We start from the raw sequence: 25,317 nt of genomic DNA on the forward strand, positions 1-25,317 counted from the left end.
GTTCATAACAGAATAACAGAGTGGGGGTAACATTAGGCTGAATATTCAGTAAGGCAGCACCTCGCCCTGGTGTCAAGAATTGTGGTTCGAGTCCCACTCCAGAGACTTCAGCCCAAAATCCACCCTGACCTTCCAATGCAGTACTGAGGATCATTACACAGTTTGAGGGGCTGTCTTTATAATGAGAAGTTAAACTGAGGTCCCTCTGACAGTGCAGCACTCCCTCAGTACTGACCCTCTGACAGTGCAGCACTCCCTCAGTACTGACCCTCTGACAGTGCAGCACTCCCTCAGTACTGACCCTCTGACAGTGCAGCACTCCCTCAGTACTGACCCTCTGACAGTGCAGCACTCCCTCAGTTCTGACCCTCCGACAGTGCAGCACTCCCTCAGTACTGACCCTCTGACAGTGCAGCACTCCCTCAGTACTGACCCTCTGACAGTGCAGCACTCCCTCAGTTCTGACCCTCCGACAGTGCAGCACTCCCTCAGTACTGACCCTCCGACAGTGCAGCACTCCCTCAGTACTGACCCTCTGACAGTGCAGCACTCCCTCAGTTCTGACCCTCCGACAGTGCAGCACTCCCTCAGTACTGACCCTCCGACAGTGCAGCACTCCCTCAGTACTGACCCTCCGACAGTGCAGCACTCCCTCAGTACTGACCCTCTGACAGTGCAGCATTCCCTCAGTACTGCCCCTCCGACAGTGCAGCGCTCCCTCAGGACTGACCCTCCGACAGTGCAGCGTTCCCTCAGTACTGACCCTCCGACAGTGCAGCACTCCCTCAGTACTTACCCTCCGACAGTGCAGCACTCCCTCAGTCTGACCCTCTGAGTGCAGCACTCCCTCAGTACGGACCCTCTGACAGTGCAGCACTCCCTCAGTCTGACCCTCTGACAGTGCAGCACTCCCTCAGTACGGACCCTCCGACAATGCAGCACTCCCTCAGTCTGACCCTCTGACAGTGCAGCACTCCCTCAGTATTGACCCTCCAATGGTGTCGCATTCCCTCAGTACTGACCCTCCGACAGTGCAGCACTCCCTCAGTACTGACCCTCTGACAGTGCAGCACTCCCTCAGTACTGACCCTCCGTCAGTGCAGCACTCCCTCAGTACTGACCCTCCGACAGTGCAGCACTCCCTCAGTACTGACCCTCCGACAGTGCAGCACTCCCTCAGTCTGACCCTCCGACAGTGCAGCACTCCCTCAGTCTGACCCTCTGACAGTGCAGCACTCCCTCAGCCTGACCCTCTGACAGTGCAGCACTCCCTCAGTCTGACCCTCCGTCAGTGCAGCACTCCCTCAGTACTGACCCTCCGACAGTGCAGCACTCCCTCAGTACTGACCCTCCGACAGTGCAGCACTCCCTCAGTCTGACCCTCCGACAGTGCAGCACTCCCTCAGTCTGACCCTCTGACAGTGCAGCACTCCCTCAGCCTGACCCTCTGACAGTGCAGCACTCCCTCAGTATGAGTCAGTGCCTCCAGGGTAGAATTTTGGTTGTATTGGGAGAGGGGCAGAACTGTTGCATCCGTCAATCTCTCATTCCTATCCCACTCCCACTGATGTGCGATGAACACAAGAAGCGGACAATCCAACTAAAAGGAATTCCAAGCGGTCAGGTTCTCAGAATAAAACAATCAGGAATAGGGAAGTGAGGACAGTTTCTGGAATGTCTTGTTTCAGCTCATTTTGCAGTGTGCAATATGAGGCAAGTGTTTATTCCTCATCCCACATTCCCTCAGCCCTCACTTCCATCTCTGGCCTCACTCCATTACTGACAGCTGGAAAATTGTTTTGTCCGACAGCAGCTGTTCCCCAGACCCTGGAATCACTCACTGACAGGAGGAAGGTCTTGCTCTGGGTTTCAGTGAGGGGCCCTCTTCCTGTCGGTGGAGAAGTGGAGTTTATTTCCTGATGCTCCAGAGGGTGCAGATGCCCATTGCTGGTGTATCTCAGGGGGTAGTGGCTGCCCTCTGGTACTGCTGGGGACAACCCTCACCAGCTAACACTAATCAGAAAATCCGAGTGTCTGTGTTAGCAACTTCTCCAAACCTGGAGGTCATCGGAGTTGATGTGACCCCGCCTTTACTCACACACACACACACACACACACACACACACACACACACACACGTGTGTAAACATATGCGCACAGACACACATAGGTAAACAAATGCACAGCCACGCACATGCACACGTATGTAAACACATATGCACAGACACGCATGCACAGCCAGACAGGCTGCACTTGTACACATGCAGGCACATGGTTCCACGTGCTCATGCGCACACACAGTCATGTGCATACACGCAGGCTCACAGGCCCAAACATACTCACAAACGCGAGAGTGCGCAAGGAAACCCTGTTGAGCAGCAGTCGCTGGTTACTGACCAGTATCAATAACCCTGAGTGTTTCTCTCCTCCTTAGCCTCAGCACATTGGTGATTGTCGGGTTCCCACTCCCTGCCTCTCTCTGTCTCCACCACCATCAGCCAACTCAGCAACGGTGATGAATCAATCCCAGACCCTTCGGAGTTTACTTGGCAAAGGACCACACATCTGTCAGAGCTTTTAATCCAGATCAGAGATTCACTTTCAATTATTGTCGACTTAACTGAAGGGTCTGAGCGATTTGCTCTTAACTCTGATCATTTACAGTTGAGTAGTGATGACACGAAACACTTGGAAATGGAAACATTTTGCTTCTTAAAGAGAAACTGCACTAGAAACAATAAATAGAATTTCACTTCCTCAACACTGTTAGACCAGGTGGTGATTGCTCCCATGTGATTGGCTTTCGGTGTTTGATTAGCATGTGAATTAAAAGTTACCAAAAATTGACAAATAAAAGAATGTGAAGTTCCTATAGCAACCCAGCTCCTGTGTCGTTGCATACAGGGGAGTGAATCCATTTGCTGCTGAAACCCTCACCCACGCCTTGGCTACCCACAGATCCGATTATTCCAATGTTCTTCTAACTGGCCTCTCACTTTCCAGCATCCGTAAACGAGTTCAGCGAAAACTCAGCTTTCATGATCCTAACTCCCACCAAATCCCTGTGCTCACTGACCTCTACTGGCACCCAGTCCAGCAACGCCACCATTTAAAATTTCTCATCCTTCTTTTCCAATCCTTCTGTGGCTTCGCCCCCTCCCTATCTCTGGAATCTCCTCCAGCCCAACAGCCCTCCGAGATCTCTGCGCTCCTCCAATTCTGGCCTCTTGGGTGTCCCCAGTTTTAATCGCTCCACCACTGGTGGCCGTGCCTTCAGCTGCCTGGGTCCTAAACTCTGGAATTCCCTCCCTAAACCCCTCCTCCTCTCTACCTCTCTCTCCTTATGCTCCTTAAAACCTGCCTCTTAGGCCAAGCTTTTGGTCACCTGTCCTAATTATCCCTTATATGACGCGGTGTTGAATTTTCTTTGCTAGTTCTTCTGTAAAACGCCTTGGGATGTTTTACTATATTAAAGGCGCTATATAAATGGAAGTTGTTGTTGTTTACAGCTGGTCAGTTATCTGCCAGAGCAGATTACCTGGCCTTTATCGAAGACACCTACTGTTCATGTTACTATAGTTAACAGGGAACGGGAAACTTGAGACTGAGGTGCTATAGCACCACCATTGTCTGGAGGCTGTAATTACAATGTGACTCGTTTACATAAGCAGGTTGCATTATAAATGTGTTCCATTACAAACAGCTAATGCAGACACATAGTGGGCAAAGGTGGCAGAAAGTGCACAGAGATGTAATATTTTTAATATTTTATTCAAACTCCCATTGAGATGGACATGGAGTCAAGAACAAGTGTAGCTGTTAGGTGAAATGTAGTTGGAGGGTGAATTATAATCGGGCTGTATTTTAAGTCATGAACGATGCCTCTATTTTCATATTTCCATTAGAAAATCCAATGTTCCCTTTATAATGGTGACTATTTATGTATACCTGTCACGCTGTAATTACACCCTCTAGCCAGTGGGGTGCAGCATGCCACCTTGTTACAAGGTTAAAGACTAGCCATTTTAATATACGCATCTGCCACAGCCCACAATTTAGACCCGCCCTAAGGAAAAATATTATTAATTAAATATATATATGTGTGTGTGCGTGTGTATAGGACTTACCTTGAGATTACCAACCCTCCAGGATTGTCCTGGAGTCTCCAGGAATGCATGTTTAATCTCCAGGACACTGTTGTACGCAAACCTCGGGATCATGGGGGCGTTAAGCTATTAAGGACCTGATTAAATGCTCTCTCCGCAGTGAGTCTGGAGGCGGGAAGAGCAGTTAATCGGGTGGGATGGTGGTGGGTGAGGGACCCACCTCCTTCCTGCCTCCACCTCAATGAAGTCCATGATGGGAAGGCCTACGAACGGCCAATTGAGTCCCTTAAGTGGGCACTGTTCAGTAAAAGAGCTCCCGGCCTCTGATTGGCCAGCAGCTCTCAGTAGGCGGGACGTCTGTTGCTGGGGTCTTTATTGGCGGGGAAGTCCCGCCACAGTCCACTTAAGTGCCTAATTGGGCCTTACCCAAAGGAGACAACACAAGGCTTTTGCCAGCTCCTCAGCTGCTGGCTGAGACCCCCTGTCGCTGACATCAAATCCCCCTCAAGTGACTTCACTTTCTTTGAATAGATTTGTCTCTCAGTTCCAAAAGTATTGGTGATGGAAAGTGATAAAAGGCTGTTCGACCGAGTGGAGTGGATGGGATGAAACCTCCAGGGATACATCCAAAAGGAGTTGGCAACCCGACCATCGCCCCAACTTAAAATGACATTTGGTTTTTGAAAATAAATGGCCACATATGTGAGTTAATTCAGTGCAAGGTCCAAATTATTCTCATGTGGGTCCTAGTTTAATATCCTTCCTGGGATTCCATCCAACACCCAAATATAGTTCCCCACACAGGCTGGAGGTGAAGCTCAATGATTTCAAACCTCTGTCAATGCAGCTTAACCCATGCTTCCATTCGACTGTGTCAAAGCTCTCTCAGACAGGATTGAGCGGGTGGCGATTTGTTTATGGGCTCTTCACCACTGTGTGCCTTTTATTTGTCGCTTTCCTTCATTTATCGTACAGGATGGTTAGAAGTCAGGTACTGGATAGGGGCCTGTCAGAAAATAACACTTTCGTGTAATACAAGACTGATGTATCCTTACCCCGTCTGAGTGCTTTCACTCTGTGGCAGAACTGCCATTGTTGTGGCGTTGGGGCCCATTCATTATGTGCAATGCAGTGTTCACTGTGGAACCTGGATTCTAGGGCCAAGGGACAAGAAAAACGAAAGGACTTGCATTTCTATAGCACCTTTCATGACCTCGGGATGTCGCAAAGCACCTTACAGCCAATGAAATACATTTTTGGAGTGTAGTTACCGTTATAATGTAGGAAACATGCCAGTCAATTTGTGCACAGCAAGCTCCCACAAACAGCAATGTTAATAATAATCTGTTTTAGTGATGTTGTTTGACCGGGTCAGTTATGCATGGTCCCCTTGCTGGATTTCAGTAAATCATGGCCCCCCCCCTGGATGGGCTTTGTCCAAACCACTGCCCAACACGTTCTCCAATGGAACATCTGTGCAGCCAGAATCAGGCATCTTCCACAAGAAAACTATAAAAAGCAAACAAACTGACCCAGTGTGAAACGACACCATGCTTGTACAACATTGACGTGTCTTCCTGCAATGTACACCGAGCTTCAACACATGCAGAATGCCAGGACAGATGTTCTTGTAGTTATCAGTAATTATGTTTTACTTAGATATTAGAGATGATGTTTCCGCAAGGGTATCCCAGTAGCTGCAGCTGTTTGGAGCCAGGATAGTGGATTCATTCGGAAATCTGTTGGACGTTGTAAAGGGAAGGTGTTGGGAATAATGTTGCAGAAAGATGAGATTGCATAAGTTACAGATCCTCCTACATCAGATCACATGACTTCAACTGTAAACCCAAATTTCAATCTTTCACAATTACATACATGTACAGCTGCCATCTTCAAGAAGCTTTCTATTGTTACAGCAAAATTGTTCATACATTCTTTCCACATTGTGGTTAAAATGTATTGCTAAAAATCTTTTGTAGGTTGCACATTTCCTGTGTGCAAGCCTTGCTTCCTGTCATGAGTTATGCTCTCACTTTTCCGTCAACATTTATCATTGCAAATTGCTATGTCAACAGTTTCTGTTCAATTTTGCTATGTCAACAGTCACAATGTAGTTGCAGGCTCTGGCCAAAAAGTGGCACCATGGAGCAAATCTGTCCCCATCTCGTGTGTAGAAATAAATTATATTCATCAACTGACTGGGCAATTTACAAGATCTCCACAAATCTTCCCCCAACACCTCACCACCAACCCCCATGTCATGAATCAGGCTCAACTTTGCCAGTCGTATGAATTTAAATTTGAATGATCAGAGATGTTAAAGGACAAGTGGTCTCCCTATTTGTGGAAGGAATTCCTGTCCCACATCACTCAATCTGATAGTTTGTTATTGGTGATTACATTAATGATGTGCATAGAGGCATCTGTAAACTTACGGACTCTTTGTAATTGTGTAATTTATTAAAGAAAAGAAAGACTTTGCATTTCTATAGAGCCTTTCACAACCCCAGGACATCCCAAAGTGCTTTACGGCCAATGAAGTACTTTTTGGAGTGCAGTCACTGTTGTAATGTAGGAAACGTGGCAGCCATTTGTGCACAGCAAGCTCCCACAAACAGCAATGTGATAATGACCAGATTATCTGTTTCTCTGATGTTGTTTAAGGAATAAATATTGGTCAGGGCACCAGGGAGAACTCCCCTGCTCTTCTTCAAAGTAGTGCCAGGGAATCTTTTGCATCCACCTGAGAGGTCAGACAGGATCTCAGTTTAACATCTCATCCGAAAGATGACTCCTCCCTCAGTACAGCAATGGGAGTGTTAGCCTGGAGCTACTGCTCAAGTCTCTAGGATGGGACACACAACTTTCCTGACATAGGCAAGAGAATGAGCCACAGATGATACCTGTCGAATAATATGTAATCTAATTACACCTTTGTGAAATGTTTTAGCACATTTTTCTATATTGAAGGCTGTTGTTTAATTTATCCTTTCAAACTCTGTATAATGTAATAGATGGGAAACGGTTTGATCCATTAGAATTCCAAGGAATGGGAGTGAATGGGAAGGAAATTGATCCTTTGGATTCTACACGCATATCAGAATGTGCTTGGATCAGGAAAAAGTCAAACTCGAATCATTCGTAATTCATGACGCTTAAAATACTTGTCACAAGCGCCAAAAAAAGAGTATATTTACCATCCTCTACATTAGCAAATCTCTTTCATCTCATTGCCTGGCAACCATGAGTACGTCTCTCTCTGCTGAACTGATGCTGCTCAGTTATTTAGTGATTAGTACAGACCCTGGAATCTAAAATGCTCTGACGTCTGCAAACAGGAAGGTGCTGCTAGCACTTGCAGGTGCTCTCTCACTCCGTCAGGCTGGACCTGCCTCTCTCAATCGAGATGCCTCTTGTTGCAATTTCAATGGGAGCCGCAGCGTTCTGAAAACAGAGGGCGGGTGACGCAGGAAAGGTAAATCTTACTTATTTTTCCTCCTCGACTTCACATGAAGGGCAGTCTTCATCTTCCCTTGACTGGCTTTTCAGGTAAGTCAAGGACATTCTGCAATTCATTGTGTCGAGGGACCTGAGTGTTTCGATCAGCAGAGTGAGGGGTGTGAAGGCTTGTGGTTTTACAATCCGTCTTGCTCAGGAAGTGAGAGCTCGACACAGTTTTGCAATGTTTTTTCCTGCAATTAACAACGGCTAATTCTCACCCTGTGTCTACAAAGTGTATAAATGGCAAGCTTCAACACAGTCCGCATTGAACAGAGCTTTCGAAAGCAGCTTATTGAGCATTCCCATTTAAACTAAACAAAATTGCAAATTGTTGGTTTGCAGTCTAATTTTGTCCAATTGCCACTTGGTCACGTCCATCCAGATGTTTGTACATTTCGTGCCGCAGGTTGTTCCTAAATTAACCGTTTGTTGTTGTTGTTTGGGTGCGTGCTTGTAAAATAGGTATAATGTTTAACAGGCAGCATCTCACCCTCATCTTTCCCTCTCCATAATGGATAACCTTTACGTTGTCAGCTGTGTTTCTGTAGTTGGCACTCCTGCCTCAGAGTCTGAACGTTGTGGGTTCAAGTCCCACTCCAGGGAGGTGAGTGTAAAATCTTGGTTGATGCTCCCAGTGCAGTACTGAAGGAGTGCGGCACTGTCAGAGGTGCCATGCTTTGGATAAGATGTTAAACTGCCCTCTTGGGTGGATGTAAAAGATTCCACAGTGCTCTTTTGTAAAAAACGGGGGAGATCCCCCCAGTGTCCTGGGCAATGTTAATCCCTCAAGCAACATCACAAAAAAAGCAGATTATGTGGTATTTATCACATTGCTGTTTGTGGGATTGTGCTTTTCGATTGGGCCTGGGAAGGTAAGGATGGGCTGCCAATGGCGGGAGTGTGGGCTGGGATCATTGGAGGTCATGTTGGAATAATTACAACCAGAGTTGACAGCCTGAAGGGGAAGGTTAGCCTTCAGTTCTACTGCTATTTAAAGCCACTCCAATCTGATTTACTCAAACATCAGTTATACAACAACAGAAGCTCAGCTAAGATTGGAAGCTTGGCTTGTTTGGGGATTGAGTTGGGGGTGGTCATGACCCCATCTCTTAACACTCCTTATGAGCTATATCAACAGACGGCCCCTCACTGGAGGCTCGTTTAGAGTCAGACATGTTTAATGCAGCGTAAAGTCTCGGTATGAATAAGGCTACAGTGTAAGTTAGTGATACCATCTTGTGTTTCTGTTTGGCAGCACTGTTCTCAGACTCTATAGTCCTCTGTAGCAGGAGCACATTGAGTCCATCTGGACAGGGCTTTTGCTGTAAGACCTAGGATAGCTCAGGTGGCTGCGATGGCTCCGAGCCATTGCCTTTAGTCCCACCACTGGATTCCTGGAGCTGGGTTCACTTGCTGGGAGGCCAGATATATTCTGAGGACTCGGAAGAAATTTGCCAAGTTCCCATGCTCTCACTTTGATTCTCCTTGTGCTCTTGAATTGATGTTTAAGAAAATGGACTCCTTGGGGCTACAGCTATTACAATATTAAGAGTGTGTGTTGAAAATTAATCATTCATACGTCACCCTAGCGATGTTATGACGGGAACTTTATTCCGTTACAGATGTTTATTAAAGAGACTCTAAGTCAGGATGGGAGGATTAATGGACTGACTGGGATTAGACCAGGCCATGCTGTAACGCACACTGCACAGCGTAACCGTCCACCATTAACTGTTTGATTGCTGATGTATCAACGCTACAGCATGGTTGCTTACTTTTCATCCTTAAGATCAAGGCAGTAGATCAGCTGTTCAACAATCGGAAAACATTAGTCTGGCTCGGGCTTTTATATGGATAATGACAGATGGGTAAGACTGCTCCCCCCAGTCCATTCAGCCTGTCCCATGCAATTCTGATGCCTTTTTTATCTCAGTATCTACCCTCCCACTCCAGCCAAGACCATGTGATCTCCTGGGACTAGCCAAAAAATCCAGATTAAAAACCCAGGTCAATTAATGGGGAAAGATCATAAAAGCATAAGAAATAGAAGGGCCATTCAGCCCTTCAAGCCAGCTCCACCATTCAATAAGATCATGGCTGATCTTCTACCTCAATAGTCGCACTATTCCCATATCCCTTCGTTCCCTTAGTGTCCAAAAATCTACCCATCTCTGTCTTGAATGTACTCAACGACTGAGCTTCGACAACCTGCTGAGGGAGAGAATTCCAAAGATTCACCACCCTTTGAGTGAAGACATTTCTCCTCATTTCAGTCCAAAATGGCTGCCCACTTGTCCTGAGACTGTGACCCATGTTCTGGACTCTCCAGTCATGGGGAAATAACCTCCAAGCATCGACCCTATCAAGCATGTCAAGAATTTTATAAGTTTCAATGAGATCATCTCTCATTCTTCTAAATTCTAGGGAATGAAACGTGGAAAATTCCTCTTCAATTCCTCCATCACCACCGCCCCCTTCCCCCACCCACCTTAGGAGAACGAAACTAAGCCATGAGACCACTCAGGCCCCGGTAATTCTATGCGGTACCTACCCTGTGTACCAGGTGGTCTCAAATCCTGATGATTCTGCGTTTTGTGTGTCCCATCTATTAGCTTGCCACCAGAGTGAGCTGGTCACATGACCATGCTGTAGTGAAACTCAGCTGGGAATAACAAAGGAGAAAGAAAAAAAAAATCTCATTTATACAGCCCCTTTCAGATCCTCAGCACGTTCCACCATTCTTTAGCGTCAATGAACTCCTTTCCAACAGTAGTTACATGTTTCTCTAGATTAATTGATTCATCCTTGGGATGTGGGCATCACTGGCGAGGCCAGTATTTGTTACGCATCCCTAATTGCCCTTGAGAAGGTTGTGGTGAGCTGCCTTCTTGAACCGCTGTAATACCTGTGGTGTAGGTGCACCAGAATTTTGACCCAGCGACAGTGAAGGAATGGCGATATAGTTCCAAGTCAGGATAGTGTGTGGTTTGGAGGGGAACTTGCTGGTGGTGGTGTTCCCAAACATTTGCTGCCCTTGTCCTTCTAGGTGGTAGAGGTCGTAAGTTTGGAAGGTGCTGTCGAAGGAGCCTTGGTGAGTTGCTGCGGTGCATCTTATGGATGGTACACACTGCTGCCACTGTGTATCAGCATTGGAGGGAGTGAATGTTGAAGGTGGTGGTTAGGGTACCGATCAAGTGGGTTGCTTTGTCCTGAATGTTGTTAGTTTCTTGAGTGTTGCTGGAGCTGCACTCAATCACATTCCTGACTTGTGCCTTGTAGGTGGTGGACAGGCTTTGGGGAGTTGGGAGGTGAGTTACTCACCACAGAATTCTCAGCCTCTGACCTGCTCTTGTAGCCATCGTATTTATGTGGCTGGTCCAGTTCAGTTCCTGGTCAATGGTAACCTCTAGGATGTTGATGGTGGAGGATTCAGTGATGGTAATGCATTGAATGTCAGCGGGAGATAGTTAGATTCTGTCTTGTTGAAGATTGTCATTGCCTGGCATTTCTATGGCGTGAATGTTACTTATTTTAGTGATGTTGGTTGAGGGATAAATATTGGCCAAAACTCCCCAGCTCTTCTTTAAATAGTAGCCGTGGGATCTTTTACACCTACCGGAAAGGGCAGATGGGCCTCAGTTTAACTTCTTATCCAAAAGAAGGCACCTCTGACACTGCAGCACTCCCTCAGTACTGCACCAGGGAGTGCTAGCCTGGATTTTGTGCTGAAGTCTTTGGAGTAGGAATATCTGATTCAAGTGCTGTGCCACAACCGACAGCGGCTTCCCTTGTAACTCTTTGCCCAAGTGTCAGCACCTGAAGCCAAGGTACAACCAAGGTACACGAGTCCTTCACTCCTATCATCTGTTGCAATTAATGACCCAGTCAAGACAAGTGGACTGGAAAGTATTGTAAGGTCTAGTTGCAAGATCACTGTGCACCTGGAAAGAGTTTCAAAGAATCATTTAGCTGGGATAGGAACATTGGGCAGGACTGTTGGAGAACGCCGTTCTTTGACCAATGTTAAGGTTCTTTAACATCCAACTCAACAAACAAACGAGGCTCCTTCACATGAAAAATGGCAGCTCTAGCAATGCAGCACTCCCTTGGTACTGCACCAAGGGGTCAGTCAGGTTGAAATGCTAAAATTCCCTACCTAACAACACTGCAGAAAGACATTCACCACATGGACTGCAGCGGTTAGTCAGCGAGTGTTAAAGTATTAAAATCGCAGAGAAGGAAAATATCGAGCTGAGAGGAATGAAGGGGGAGGAATGGGATGTTAACGAGATAGGTGAATCCAATTCCTAGTTCAAAACGAACCATAATTCTGCACAGATGGGAATCTTACTCGGACGAATTGGATGCTGAGTGTGCGACTGTCACACTAAAGCAATAAGACTCCTACTAACCTCAGATGTATTTTTGGAGCCCACAGATAGCTTTACCTGGGATTAGTTCAAATTCGTGAAGCGATGTAAACCCTAGAGGCTGTATTTTCATTTACAAATGGTGACCATCTCCTTAGAGGAAGGAACTATTTGCAAGGTGATGAACCCAGTAACTGACCCCAACAAACTGCTTCATCTTTAGCCTGTGCACCCTCAAGCCTTGAGGAGACGTCTTCTGGCTGTAGTATGTTTAGGAACAAAACAGGGATTTCTGAAACTAGCAATGGTTATGTCACTATTTATAAATATACTCCATGTATGACAAGCGTTTTCTATGAGTGTATCTCTTAGTTCCTGCAACGCTTTCCCCATCACGTTCTGTGGATAAGACTCATTATGTCCTAAAACTGTTTATTCGCCAACTGACTGTGAGTGTTGCCACAGGAGGTCGGCTTGTGGTTAATTAAAAGATATGACTGTCATTATGTATTAGTGCTTCATTAGGCTATAATTCAAATCTCCAGGGTTAAAATGAGCGTTAGATATGATTACGTTGGAGCCCCTGGATTAGATTACTATCTTTTAAACATTCCCAGTTGCCGCTTATTGTAAATAAGTCACTGAGGGTCGGGGTAGCTGAGGTGGCTTGAATCCCAGCAATGGTCACTCACACTTATCTCCTTTCAAGACAGATAAAATAAATATCACTGCCCCGGAATTTTCACGGATCTGCTCCCACCGTTGTAACCTCGCTGGAAGTACAGCTGAAATCCCGCCAATGCCAATATGATGGGTTTCTGTTGAACTCATGTTCAATTTATGGTGGGGAGCAGGAGCAGGAGCAGCTCTAAGAAAATTCCGGATCCTGTGTCTTTGGATGTGGATCTTGGGAGTACTGGAAGATTGTGCTTAATTGATCTTCCAGGTTCCTTGGATGCTTTGGTTGGGAGAGACATCCTTTGTTGGATACTGATCCAGGAAAATTCCTGCTTTGATTACCATGCTTGTGTTCAGTTAGCAGATCTCCAGCAGACCAGCTATATTGGAGGTAGAGTTGGTTTTAAACCTCTTGGGCTAGAAAGGGGAATGGTCAGCCAAGCTTCATCGTCCTAATCAGAATCTGTTGCTAGAACATGTGAGTATGAAGGGAAAAGTTTAGGTCTACACCAAGTTCTTCTATAAACCAGCAGTCACTGTCCAACCTTTCACTCTCTCAATATTGGTGAAGCATCCAAGCTCATACTCCATTGTACGAGGTAGGGACAAGGAGGGGGGGGGAAAGCAGCCAGCATTGGTTCACTGAGTAACTCTCTCTTCAGGTGCCAATTCAGAGACTTGAGCACAAAATCTAGGCTGCCGTTCCGAGTACAGGACTGATGAAGTGCGGCAGTGTTGGAGGTGCAGTTGAGATATTAAACAAAGGCCCTCTCCAGCGGATGTAAAAGATCCCATAGCACTATTTGAAGATGATCAGGAGTGTTCGTAAGATTATATAAAAGCTTTCACAACTTCAGGACAGCCTAAAACATTTTGCAGCCAATGAAGTACTTTTGAGCTGTTATAGCATAGGAAATATGGAAGCCAATTTATGCACAGCAAGCTCCCACAAACAGGAGTGAGATAAAGACGAGATATTCCCTTTTAGTGATGTTGGTTGGGAGACAGATATTGGCCAAGACACAGGGAAGAACTCTTCTGCAATCTTTAGCATCCACCTGAAATGACAGGTTTAATGCCTTCTCTGAACGGACAGCAGCCCCTCACTACTACACTGAAAGATCAACCTTAATTTATGTATTAAATCGGGGAGTGGGGATTGAACTCACAGTCACCTGACTCAGATTGGGCTATTCATTGAGCCCAACTGACTGAGAAACATGAAGCCTGGCAATCGGGCATTTTTTTTGAGCTGAAAGTAGGAGCCTCTCTGAAGAGGCTGGAATTGTAAGTACGTGCATCAAATACCTTGAATGGTATTGGTTAGGGTGGAGAGAATGTAATTGGGTTCAGCTTGCTGCTTTTACACGGTATAGCGGCTGCTCGTTGGCTGCCCGGAATGAATGGGGCAGGAGCCCGTCAGGCACACAGGCAGACAAAAAGCTCATGTTTCCCCCGTGAGGGAAAATCTTCCTGGAGTTCGAAATGTCCTGCGAGTTTTTTTTGTTGCAGCAAGGACTGATGCAGGTTGGTAAGTCGGAGGGAGGTGATGAGGAGAAAGGGGCGAGTGAAGAGTCTGAGTGGTTTTGTTTAATTGGCTGTAAGGGTATCAAGAGGGCAGACTGGGGTCATCAGCCAGCTGTGTCTGAATAGAATCAGTGTGGTACAAGCACTTATTGTATTCCGTGATGTGTGCTGCTGGACAGCGCTGTTTTACACAGCCCTGGTTAGTTTGCAAATACACAAGGTGAAAGTCTTTATAAACCCGTCTAGGCTCGTTAACCCTATCCGTGCCATTTGAAGAAAGACCTGCATTTCTATAGCATCTTTCACAACCTCAGGACATCCTAAAGTGGCTCACAACCAATGAAATACTTTTGAAGTGCAGTCACTGTTGTAATGTGAGGAAACGCGGCAGCCAATTTGCGCACAGTAAGATCCCACAAAGTGTAATGCGATAATAATCAGATCTTCTATTTTTAGTGATGTTGGTTGCGTGATAAATATTGGTCAGAACACTAGGGATAACTCCCCTGCTCTTCCTCGAAATAATGGCCATGGGATCTTTTACATTCACCTGGGCGAGCAGATGGGGTCTCAGTTTAATGACTCATCTGAAAGATGGCACCTTCAACAGTGCAGCACTCTCTCAGTACTGCATTGAAGTGTTAGCGTAGATTTTGTGCTCAAGTCTGGAGTGGGTCTTGAACTCACAACTTTCTTATTCAGAGATGAGATACATGATTCAAGAACAAGAGGAGGAAGTGACATCTCAAGTAATCACAGACCAAGGGGTTTAACACCAGAAGTGGGCAAGTTGCTGAAATCCATGGTCCAGGACAGAATAAATGAGCAATTGGGAAGGTGTAAACTGATTACGGTGAGTCAACTCGTTTTGTGAAAGATAGGTTCTGTTTAACTTATGAAAATGGAGTTCCTGGGCACGGTCACTGAGCTGGTGGCTGGAGGAAGATCAATGGATGTCATCTATGTGGATTTTCAGAAGGCGTTTAGTAAGGTTCCACACAAAAGACTGTTAGCTAAGGTTGAGATGCATGGAATTGGAGACAGTCTTGTAGAACGGATTGGAAACTGGGTTTGGAGGTAGAAAGCCAAAACCTTGGGGTAAAAGGATCATTCACCACTTAGTGGACAGTAACAGATCTCACTGATTTAGGGTTTATTCACCAATGAGACACCATCTCTATGAACAGCCCTTTCCCAAACCTCCAGACACACGCAATTCAAAAAGGACCAACCAGCGAGTGAGAAACGCAAGAATCAGTGTGACCTGGGTTTCAGGGTCCAAATTGCCAGGGCATTAGGGATCCAGGTTAGACTTTCCTGGATACAGGTTGAGGATGACATTGGAAACAAGTTTGATGTTAATTGATTGAGAACATTGCTGGTTGGACGTGGAGTCTGAGCTTCTTGCCAACGTGAGATCTAACTGGAGTAAGGAACACAAGCTTAAGTGTAAGATTGGAAAGATGATTCAGAGGTCCGGGTGGACTGATTATTTTCATGCTTTCTATTGTTGGAGATGTTGTGCTGAACAGACTGTGTTGGCTCTTTCTTGGAAAAATGGATTTTTAGACTCTTCTGTTTCTGCATCTTCCTCTTGGACCAAAACTTACAATTGAGACACTTCATAAAACAACATGAAAATTGCAACACAGAAACAGGCCATTCACCCCCAACTGGTCTGTGCCGATGTTTTTTTCTCCACATGGGCCTCCTCCCACTCTACTTCAACTCACTCTATCACCATCTCCTTCTATTCCTTTCTGCCTCATGTGTTTATCCAACATCCCCTTCAATGTATCTACGCTATTCACCTCAACCACTCCCTGTGGTAGCGAGTTCCACATTCTCACCACTCTCTGGGGAAAGAAGTTTCTCCTGAATTCCCGATTGGATTATTAGTGTCTGTCTCCTAGTTCTGATCTCCCCCACAAGTGAAAACATCTCCACGTCTACCCTATCAAATCTTTTCATAATTTTAAAGGCCTCTATCAGGTCTTCTCTTTTCGAGAGAAAAGAGCCCCAGCCCCAGCCCCCAATCTTTCCTGATAGCTCTCATCTCTCAATCTCAGTATCAACATCATTAAAAAAAATCCCCTTTCTCCAGTGCCTCCATATCCTTTATAACACTGATGATGAGAAGATCTTGCATGTTGAACTGTTCTGGTACCGTGTCTTGATGTATAGCAGTTAGAAATGAACAAGCTGTGGAAGTGGAGGTTATGAGGCACTGACTGACGAGCTCAGTCTGATTACGGTGACAGCATTAAAGCCCCGACTTTCAGAATCCGCGTCCACATTCAGCAGTCTCATCCACCGATAGCGCATGTCGGAAAATCATGTGCCCACAAACATCAGCCTCTCATTGAATGCTTCACACTGGAAGATTACACTAGATCAAATCTTATAGCTAAAAGTTTTTAGCTAAACGTGATGCATCTAAGGGGAAGTTAAATAAGTGCATGAGGGAGGAAAGACTAGAAGGAGATGTTGATAGGGTGAGATGAAGTAGGATGGCAGGAGGCTCATGTGGAGCATAAAGACCGGCATGGACCAGTTGGGCCGAATGGCCTGTTTCAATGCTGTAAATTCAATGTAAACAAATATTTACAAGTCCCAGTCAAATAGAATGAAATGTGCTGTGTGACAGCAGTGGGAATCCTTTAAAAGATTGGCATCAGAATTCTCTGTCCACTGTTTAGAACTTAGTTATCAACCCTGTTCTTAAAATAACAAAGACGTGTCATCTGTAGCTGTTAATGTGTCTGTCGCTAATTTCAAACCCACGAGGTATGTGCAGGGTTGCTGAGGCTGAAAATTTCTACTGAAAATTTGAGATTAAGCCTGATCGATTTGGATATCAAAGGATGTGGAGCAAAGGCGGGTAAATGAAGTTAAGATGTGGATCAGCCATGTTCTAATTGAATGTCAGAACAGGCTCAAGGGGCTGAATGGCCGCCTTCTGTCCCTGTGTACTGCAGTTTGTGTTACTGCGGGATGTCTTGGTCCTTTTTTAAAGAGTTTTAAAAGAAGTTGCTCTGAATAGTAAATGTGTGAAACAGATTTCAAACTGATGTTGTCAAATTAACTCATTCAAAAAGGAGTTGGACAGATAATTGAATGGAAACTGACACATGAGTTCCATACTACAATAATCAAGCTCTCCATTGGGTATAGTGGTACCTGTGTATTTGGCACTGGAGCCAATGGGTGAGGGAAAGGCAAATGGTGTCTGAGCAAAGAAGGATGTCGGTGTGTGACAGCTTGTGTATTATAGTGTGTTGCTTGCTTTGTTTCTGCAAGTTAGAATATCCACTGAGCTGAGTGCTCTCATCTCATTCTGTGCTTTCTTGTGCTTCTAATTCTACCCTCTTCCTTTTTGTAGTTTCCTCAAGACCTTGTTCGACCTCGTCCCTCAGCCTGATGTCTGTGGTTGTTGACGGGATGTCCACTGACCCTATCTCAGGAAGCTGCACATCAGTGAACACAGTGTGCTCAGACAGCGACCGCCCTGTTAGCCTCAGTTCCTCCACCTCCTCGGCCTCCCTACAGGACAGTCACAGCTCGTTTGGCAGCAATGGAGCCCTGGTGTCCGGCACCACTGGCCTAAACTATCCTCAGCAGCATGGAAGCGATATCAGCCTGGATTTGACTCCAGTCAACCACATGGAGCCTCAGTCTGATGACGTGACTGGAAGGGTCGAGAATCCGGGGGTTGATGGTAATAGACATATGATGGAAAGAGCTTCAAGGACAAAGTGCCACAATGGCACCTGGTCTCCTGTGGCATCCAAACCTAAAGAACCACTTGCCAAGCTCTCACATGTGGACAGGGTGGTGAAGGAAATCGTTGAAACCGAACAGGCGTATGTTCGGGATTTGAAAAGCATTGTAGAGGTAAGACAGTGGAGCTCTGCATTTGCGTTTAACAGTCTTTCCAGTTGCAACACTTCATAAGAACTTAGTGACAGGCACGAAAATATCAGCTGATCCCTCCATCCTGCCCTACACTCATGATGGCTGGATCATCATGACTAAACAGTTCACCCTCCCGCCCTTTCCCCAGCCCACTTCCTCCTCCCACAGCATCTAATCTGGGAGAGGTGAAAAAGTCATGGCCAATAACCGGGAAGAAATAATCTGGGAAATTCCTCTCTCATGCCTTCAAGTGACTGAAACCAATCCAAGAGTGTCCCGGCCAATATTTATCCCTCAATCAACATCACAAAAACAGATTATCTGGTCATTATCACATTGCTGTTTGTGGGAGCTTGCTGGGCACAAAATGACTGCTGCATTTCCTACATTACAACAGTGACTTCACTTCAAAAGTACTTCATTGGCTGTAAAACACTTTGCGACGTCCAGCGGTGCCGAAAGTCGCTATATAATGGGAGAATTCTTCAAATAATTCCAGGGGATTCTTTGTTCCTTGCTGAGGAAGCAAATGGGGACTTGGTTGGATGACTCATTCAAAAGACAGCACTAGTGACAATGCAGCACTCCCTCAGTACTGCACTGAGGTGCCAGCCTAGACTATGTGCTGAAGTAGACCTTGAACTCCTAACTCAGAGGTGAGTTCAAATAATTGGGACAAACTGTGACAGCAGGTGAAGCAGTCCCTATTTAGAGGGATAGAGCAATACAGCACTGAAACAGGCCCTTCGGCCCACTGAGTCTGTGCTGACCATCAACCACCCATTTATACTAATTCTACATTAATCCCATTTCCCTCTCATATCCCCACCTTCCCTCAATTCTCCTACCACCTACCAACACTAGGGGCAATTTACAATGGCCAATTTATCTATCAACCTGCAAGTCTTTGGCTGTGGGAGGAAACCGGAGCACCCGGAGGAAACCCACGCAGTCACAGGGAGAACTTGCAAACTCCGCACAGGTAGTACCCAGAACTAAACCCAGGTCGCTGGAGCTGTGAGGCTGCGGTGCTAACCACTGCACCATCCCTAATTGATTGGATGTTGGGAGTTCCATCCTTAAAAAGCTGAGTTACGAAACCAAATTCGGTGAATCTGGTAATTTGTGGGTTGACCATGAAAGCTGCTAGACTGTCATAAAAAACCCCAACTGCTTCAACAGTTGCATCAGAGAGGGGAAACATCCCCTTCCTCTGACCCTCAGCCTGCTCTGGACACACGTGACTCCAGCCCACACCACCTGATTGATTCTTAGTCTCCTCTGATGTGGCCGAGCAAGCAATCATTAGAAGAATCTTCCCAGGACAGCTCGAGATGGGGAATAAATGCAGCCACACAGTGTCAACCACATCATGGGTACAAATTAGAAAAACCTTAGAGAACTTTTTAAAGATAAGGAAGACTAGAAAACCACCTGGACTATTGTGTCCAATTCTGGGCTCCGCACTTTAGGAAGAATGTCAAGGCCTTGGAGAGGGTGCAGAGGAGATTTACCAGAATGGTCCCAGGAATGAGGGTCTCCATTTACGTGGCAACACTGGAATATCTCTCCTTCGGGCAGAGAAGGTTAAGGGGAGATTTAATGGAGGCATTCAAACTGATGAAAATTTTGATAGAGTAAGTAAGGAGAAACTGTTTCCAGTGGCAGGAGGGTCGGTAACCAGAGGACACAGGTTTAAGATAATTGGCAAAAGAACCAGAGGGGGAGATGAGGAGAATTATTTTTGCACAGCAAGTTGTGATCTGCAATGCGCTTTCTAAAATAGGGATGGAAGCAGATTTAATAGTAACTTGCTAAAGAGAATTGGATAAATATTTGAGAATGAAAAATTTGCAGGGCTATGGGGAAAGAGCAAGAGGGAGTGGGACTAATTGGATCACTCTTTCAAAGAGCCAGCACAGACACGATGGGCCGAATGGCTCTCTTGTGCACTGTATCATTCGATGATTCTATCTCACTTCTATGGAAGGGGAATCGTACGAGAATTTAAAAATATTATCACTTGATTGATGCACAAAATGGCACTGACAGCGTGTGAAACATTCAGTGCACAAAAGGAGAGCCACAGTCAAATTGTCCCTGACAATCACCTTTCCCAGTGTGATCCTGACAGGAAGTGTATGACCTACGCAGACTGACTGGGGGGGGGGGGGGGGGTTAAGGGTAACTCAAGACCAAGGCTGAATTCTGAAGTAAATTGGAATAGTCTGAGATTATTTTTGAAGCAATTGCCAAAGCAAGTTGGGGAAATGTTGCCATTCTCCCCACTCTGTCTGAAGGGGCATTGCCTTGTGTTAATTATAACGTGCAACAGCGAGTCCCTTTAATAGGCTCCTCTGATCTAACCAAACCTCTGCAATTAAGCAACATTTATGGTTCCCTTACTAATAGGGAGCCAATGTAAGCCCTTCCTCTGACACGTGTTTATTAATTGCTGCCCTGGTCACTTCACATAGGCCCTGCTTGAGGGAATCAGTGGGAAGTTTCTCTAGGACTTAGCTGCCTTTAAAGTTCTATAGCTGCAGGGAATGACTCTTAAATCTAAGATTTCGAGATCTGGAATCCATTCAGAACTCTCCTGTAGTATTCCTAAGTTTGACAGTTGATTCGAGATTTAAAACTTACAGTAGAAGTAATCCCAGCCCTGGATAATTTTAGTAGTGATTGGCAAGACGAGTCCGCATCTGGTCAAAGAACGTTTCCGCTGAACCAGCTTTGATTGGGTATTATTGCGACTGGTTGTTCAATTGCGACATGTCTTCTCTTTCTGCAGTGTCTATATCAGTGGGTTTTGCACTTACCTCACAGTCGGAAGGTCATGGGTTCAAAGTCCCGCTCTGGAGACTTGAGTGCAGTTCTGAAGGAGTGCCACACTGTCAGAGGTGCCATCTTTCATATGAGATGTTATATTCTCCCAGAGTCTCAGCCAATATTTATCCCTCAACCAGCATTACTAAAACAAGTTATCTAGCCATGATCATATTGTTGATTGTGGGATCTTGCTATGCACAAATTGTAAACATTTTGAGGTTTTGAAAGTTAATTAATTTCAAGTCTTACTTCCTTCCTATTTGGAGTGTTCAGGTTCCGATGACATGTTTAGAGAATATTTGGTGTGTGCGCAGAGATTGAAACTCTGTTATAAAGAATTGTTTTACAATTGTGGTGAATGCATTACGCAGAATACAACTTCACCCGTGGTGAAATTCAGAGGAGTCTTACCATCATTATGGAAGAAGCTTCATGCAAAGATCTTTAAGCCATTTTCATCTCAGTTGCCCTGTTGTTTGGTGAATTCTCTTGGCGTTAAGTGTTGTATCACAGTTGGATGTGGAGTAGCTTCCTTTACCCTTACCCCAGTAACGTGCTGTAGAAGAGCAGGAGAGGAACCCTGGGGGTGGCCCACATTAAACACTGGGGTAGATTTTCAACTTGCTCTGGTGCATAAAACTGATATTTTAGATCACCTGGCCCCTATAGAAAGATCCCGATTTTCGTCCCATTTGAAATCATGACAATGAAAATCAGACAGTTTATAAGCCAATCTGTCACCTCAAGTTAAAAATCTACCTCATTGTCTTTACTCATTGAATCTGAAGATTTTTAGATATATACATTTGTTTCTCACTTCAAGGCTGTCTTAGTGGGAACAGGTGTGTATAATAGATTGGTGAATCAGAGAGAGTAACATCACTCCAATTTAATTAAAACTTCTTTCACGAACGTCAATGATATTCTGTAAAATGACAGAACGGACTGTACCTGGACACTGCTCCCAACCTATTTCCTGATTTATTTAACTACAAGAACACAAGGAATGCCCATCAATCGCACTCTTTCCACAAGCTCCCACCCAGGCCCCATGATCTACACTATCATGGATCTGCCCACCCAGAGAATCTCCTCCGAGAAAGTTTCAAACAATTCAACCCATGCGTGTAGCCAAGATAACTTTCATCCAGCTTCACAGCTCTGTTAATGAACCCTGATCTGCACTCCTCAATAGACATTCCTGCTTCACCCCCAGCCCAAGCATTGTGTCTTGTAGTCCAGCCATTTCTACATGTCACGGTGCTATTCTGCATGTAAGCACTGTTCTTATGATATTGTGTGCATAATACTCAGTAATTATGGTTTTCAAAATTCATGACCTGGAAGCCCACCAAAACAGACAGCAGTCTTTCAAGTGTGTTTACATGGTTTAATAGTAATCACAAGGAGTATTTAATGATGCGTCTGAGTCATATCTTGGCAGAAAATGTTTCATTCCTTGCTTGGTTACCGTGGAACAGCATGCGACCTTCCAACCCGGAAGTGGTTCTATTGACGCGAAGGGGGCCTTGTTTTAACAGAACTGCTTTTGACCTCCGCCCTTGGAAGCCTTGACTGTGTGAAAGGAGCCAGTGGAAGTCAGAGCACAGATTGATTTCGAATGTGGGAGAATGCCTTTCACACAAGAAAAAAATATTCTCATGCAATGTGAGCGAATCACAATTTCCCAAAGGATAATCAGTTGTGTAGCTGTTACAAAGTTGTACAATAAATTGAGAGTGGGAGAGAGACTAACACAGACGATTCTCTTTAGTCTACACAGATTGTGTTGAAGGTCACAAGACTCTAGCATAGGCATGTTAGCCAGTCGACTTCGCCTGGTTTGATTGGAGGAGCTTTGTGTTGGACGTCTTGACCAGGCCACCCATTGGTTTGAGCTATTACTGATTTAGTTGAGTACATGAGAGAAAGGGAGAGGAAAATATTTGCCATTGCTTCCTACTGTAAGATGCATAGAGTTTACAGCAGACAAACAGGCCATTTGGCCCAACTGGTCGGTGTTTATGCTCCACACGACACTTCTCTCACTCTTCTTCATCTCACCCTATCAGTGAATCCTATTATTCCTTTTGCCCCCATTTGTTTATCTAGCTTCCCTTTAAATGCCTCTGTACTATTCACCTCCACAAGTTCCACATTCTCTCTGGGTAAAGAAGTTTCTTCCGAATTCCCTATTGGATTTATTAGTGACTATCTGATATTGATGGCCCTCTAGTCCTGGTCCCCCCCCCCCCTAAGTGGAAACATCTGCTCTATGTCTGCCCTCTCATAACTTGAAAGACCTCTATCAGGTCACCCATCAGTCTTTTCTGGAGTGAAGAGCCCCAGCTGTTCAATTTCCTGATAGGTATAACCCCTCAGTTTTGGTACATTCTTGTAAATCTTTTTTGCACCTTCTCCAGAGCCTCTTTATCCTTTTTATAATATGGGGACCAGAACTGTGCGCAGTACTCCAAGTGTGGTCTAACCAAGATTTGATACAAGGTTAACATAACTTCACTGTTTTTCAATTCTAGAACTGAACCCAAGTGCTTGGTTTGCCTTTTGTAATGGCCCTATTCATCTGTGTCGCTGCTGAGCATCCCACAGCTACTGTAACTAACACTGGAAAGATCCAACTTGTATTGATAGTGGGAAACCTACTGGTCTGGTAGGGCTCAGTGCTGCACTGTGCAGTGCCTGAACACACTGAGCCATACACATCATTCACTTCGCTAAGATTATGTAAGGCTAAATAGAAGAGAGGGTTAACTGGAATGAAAAGACCCACTAGCCGAGGATTAGGGTTACAGGGTTTGTCAGGGTATAAATCCACAGTTTGTGGTGAAGGAACCCAGAGTGTTTTTATCAACACAGTCAGTCCGACAGGCTGGAGCATTGACAGTGATAAGAATTTGCTATTTTCTACATCGATCAAACAATGGAGCAGATGGTTTGCATTCCATTGAATGTTTCATTTTGCTTTCTAAAGCATGTGAGATATTTAATCTTTTCAGTGAGTTGCTCGGTTTCAATCATCATTGCTGTGATGTTTCAGCTCAGTGGTTTAAAGGGTTAGAGTGTTGTCTTTTCCATCCTGGGGCCCAGATTCAAATCCAACCCCGACATGTGGATTTAAAGGTGTTTTTTACATTGTGGGTGAACAGTGGAAGACAGGTACCCCAGTCTTCTTGCTATTGGCTGCATTCCTCATTATAAATGCTCTTGGTCTATCTGAAACTGATGGTTAAGTGTAGGTCAACACCGTTGCTGCCAAGTTAATCTTGCCAGTTGCTGTAAGGAAAGCAGCAACATCTTTATACACCCTTATCATGTCATAGGAATTTCCAAAACATTTCACATCCAAGGAATTCCTTTTGAAATGTAACCGTTTATTGTTCCACTAACATAATAGTCAATTAGTCCACAGCAAGATCCCTCAATCATTACACCAGATGAATGGCTAGTCAATCTGTGTAGGTTTTTTGGTTGAAGGAGGGATGTTTGTCAGGCAACCGAGAGAAGACCCTACTTTTTTTTTGCAGAGAATTATGAGATTTTACATCTATCGGAACAGATAGATAGGGTCTCAGTTTGAACCCCTTCTGAAAAATGGCAACTCCCACAACACAGCAACTCCCACAACACAGCACTCCATCAGCCTTGCACACTGAGGTGTCAGCCTCGTTTCCTGGAGTGGGGATTGAACCTATAATCTTCTGGCTAGGGTATGGGTTTGGTTCTGAGTGACATAAGTGGCTGGAATCAATGAGCAATGCTTTACAGAGGCAGTACGTGCATCAGGAGCGATGAGACCACCCACCCATGCATAGCTCAGCGATCTGAAACCTCAACTTGTTTGGTCTCTGTACCAGCTGAACACCAACTGTCAACACTCAATGTACTAAATCTCTTTGTAAAACATTGCCATTGAATCTAGGCTGGCCCTTCGGTGGAAGACTGAGAGTGACCGAACTGTTGGAAATGTCATTCTCCAGACGAGGTATTAAAAACCAAGGCCCACCTTGATGGTTCTAGTGGACAAGTGGATGGTGAAGATCCCATAAAATGATTTGAAGAAAAGTATTCTTCCCTCAACTAACATTAACTGGCCATTCCTCTCATTACTATTTGTGGGATATGTTATATCCAACTGATTGCCATGTTTACCCACATAACAATTAAATTCATTGCATGTGAGCATTTTGGAGTGTTCCTGTGAGATGTGACATGGGTTTAACTTTCTGAATTTCTGCTCTCACTGGGTAGCACGCTCACAGAAGGTTTGAGCTCCACTCCAGGAACGTGGGCACAAAATCCAGGCTGACACTCCCAGTGCATTACTGAGGGAGTGCTGCACCGTCAGAGGTGCCCGTCTTTCAGATGAG

The 25,317-nt window shown here is 45.2% G+C and overlaps 1 protein-coding gene across 8 annotated transcripts in view; it reads left to right on the plus strand.

The window, feature by feature from the left end:
* LOC137352989 (pleckstrin homology domain-containing family G member 1-like) overlaps positions 1 to 25,317 on the plus strand; it is a 143,925-nt gene that overhangs the window by 67,213 nt on the left and 51,395 nt on the right. For 5 of the 8 annotated variants that reach the window (XM_068018838.1, XM_068018845.1, XM_068018839.1 and 2 more), the window contains one exon: positions 17,565 to 18,076. In XM_068018838.1, coding sequence (XP_067874939.1) covers positions 17,565 to 18,076 — 512 coding nt within the window. Of the gene's footprint in view, positions 1 to 7,398; positions 7,656 to 14,888; positions 15,036 to 17,564; positions 18,077 to 25,317 lie in introns of those variants that run through there. The other 3 variants (XM_068018841.1, XM_068018840.1, XM_068018844.1) reach the window with 3 other exon arrangements.

Source organism: Heterodontus francisci, chromosome 40, assembly GCF_036365525.1.
Source record: "Heterodontus francisci isolate sHetFra1 chromosome 40, sHetFra1.hap1, whole genome shotgun sequence".
Lineage (NCBI taxonomy): Eukaryota > Metazoa > Chordata > Chondrichthyes > Heterodontiformes > Heterodontidae > Heterodontus > Heterodontus francisci.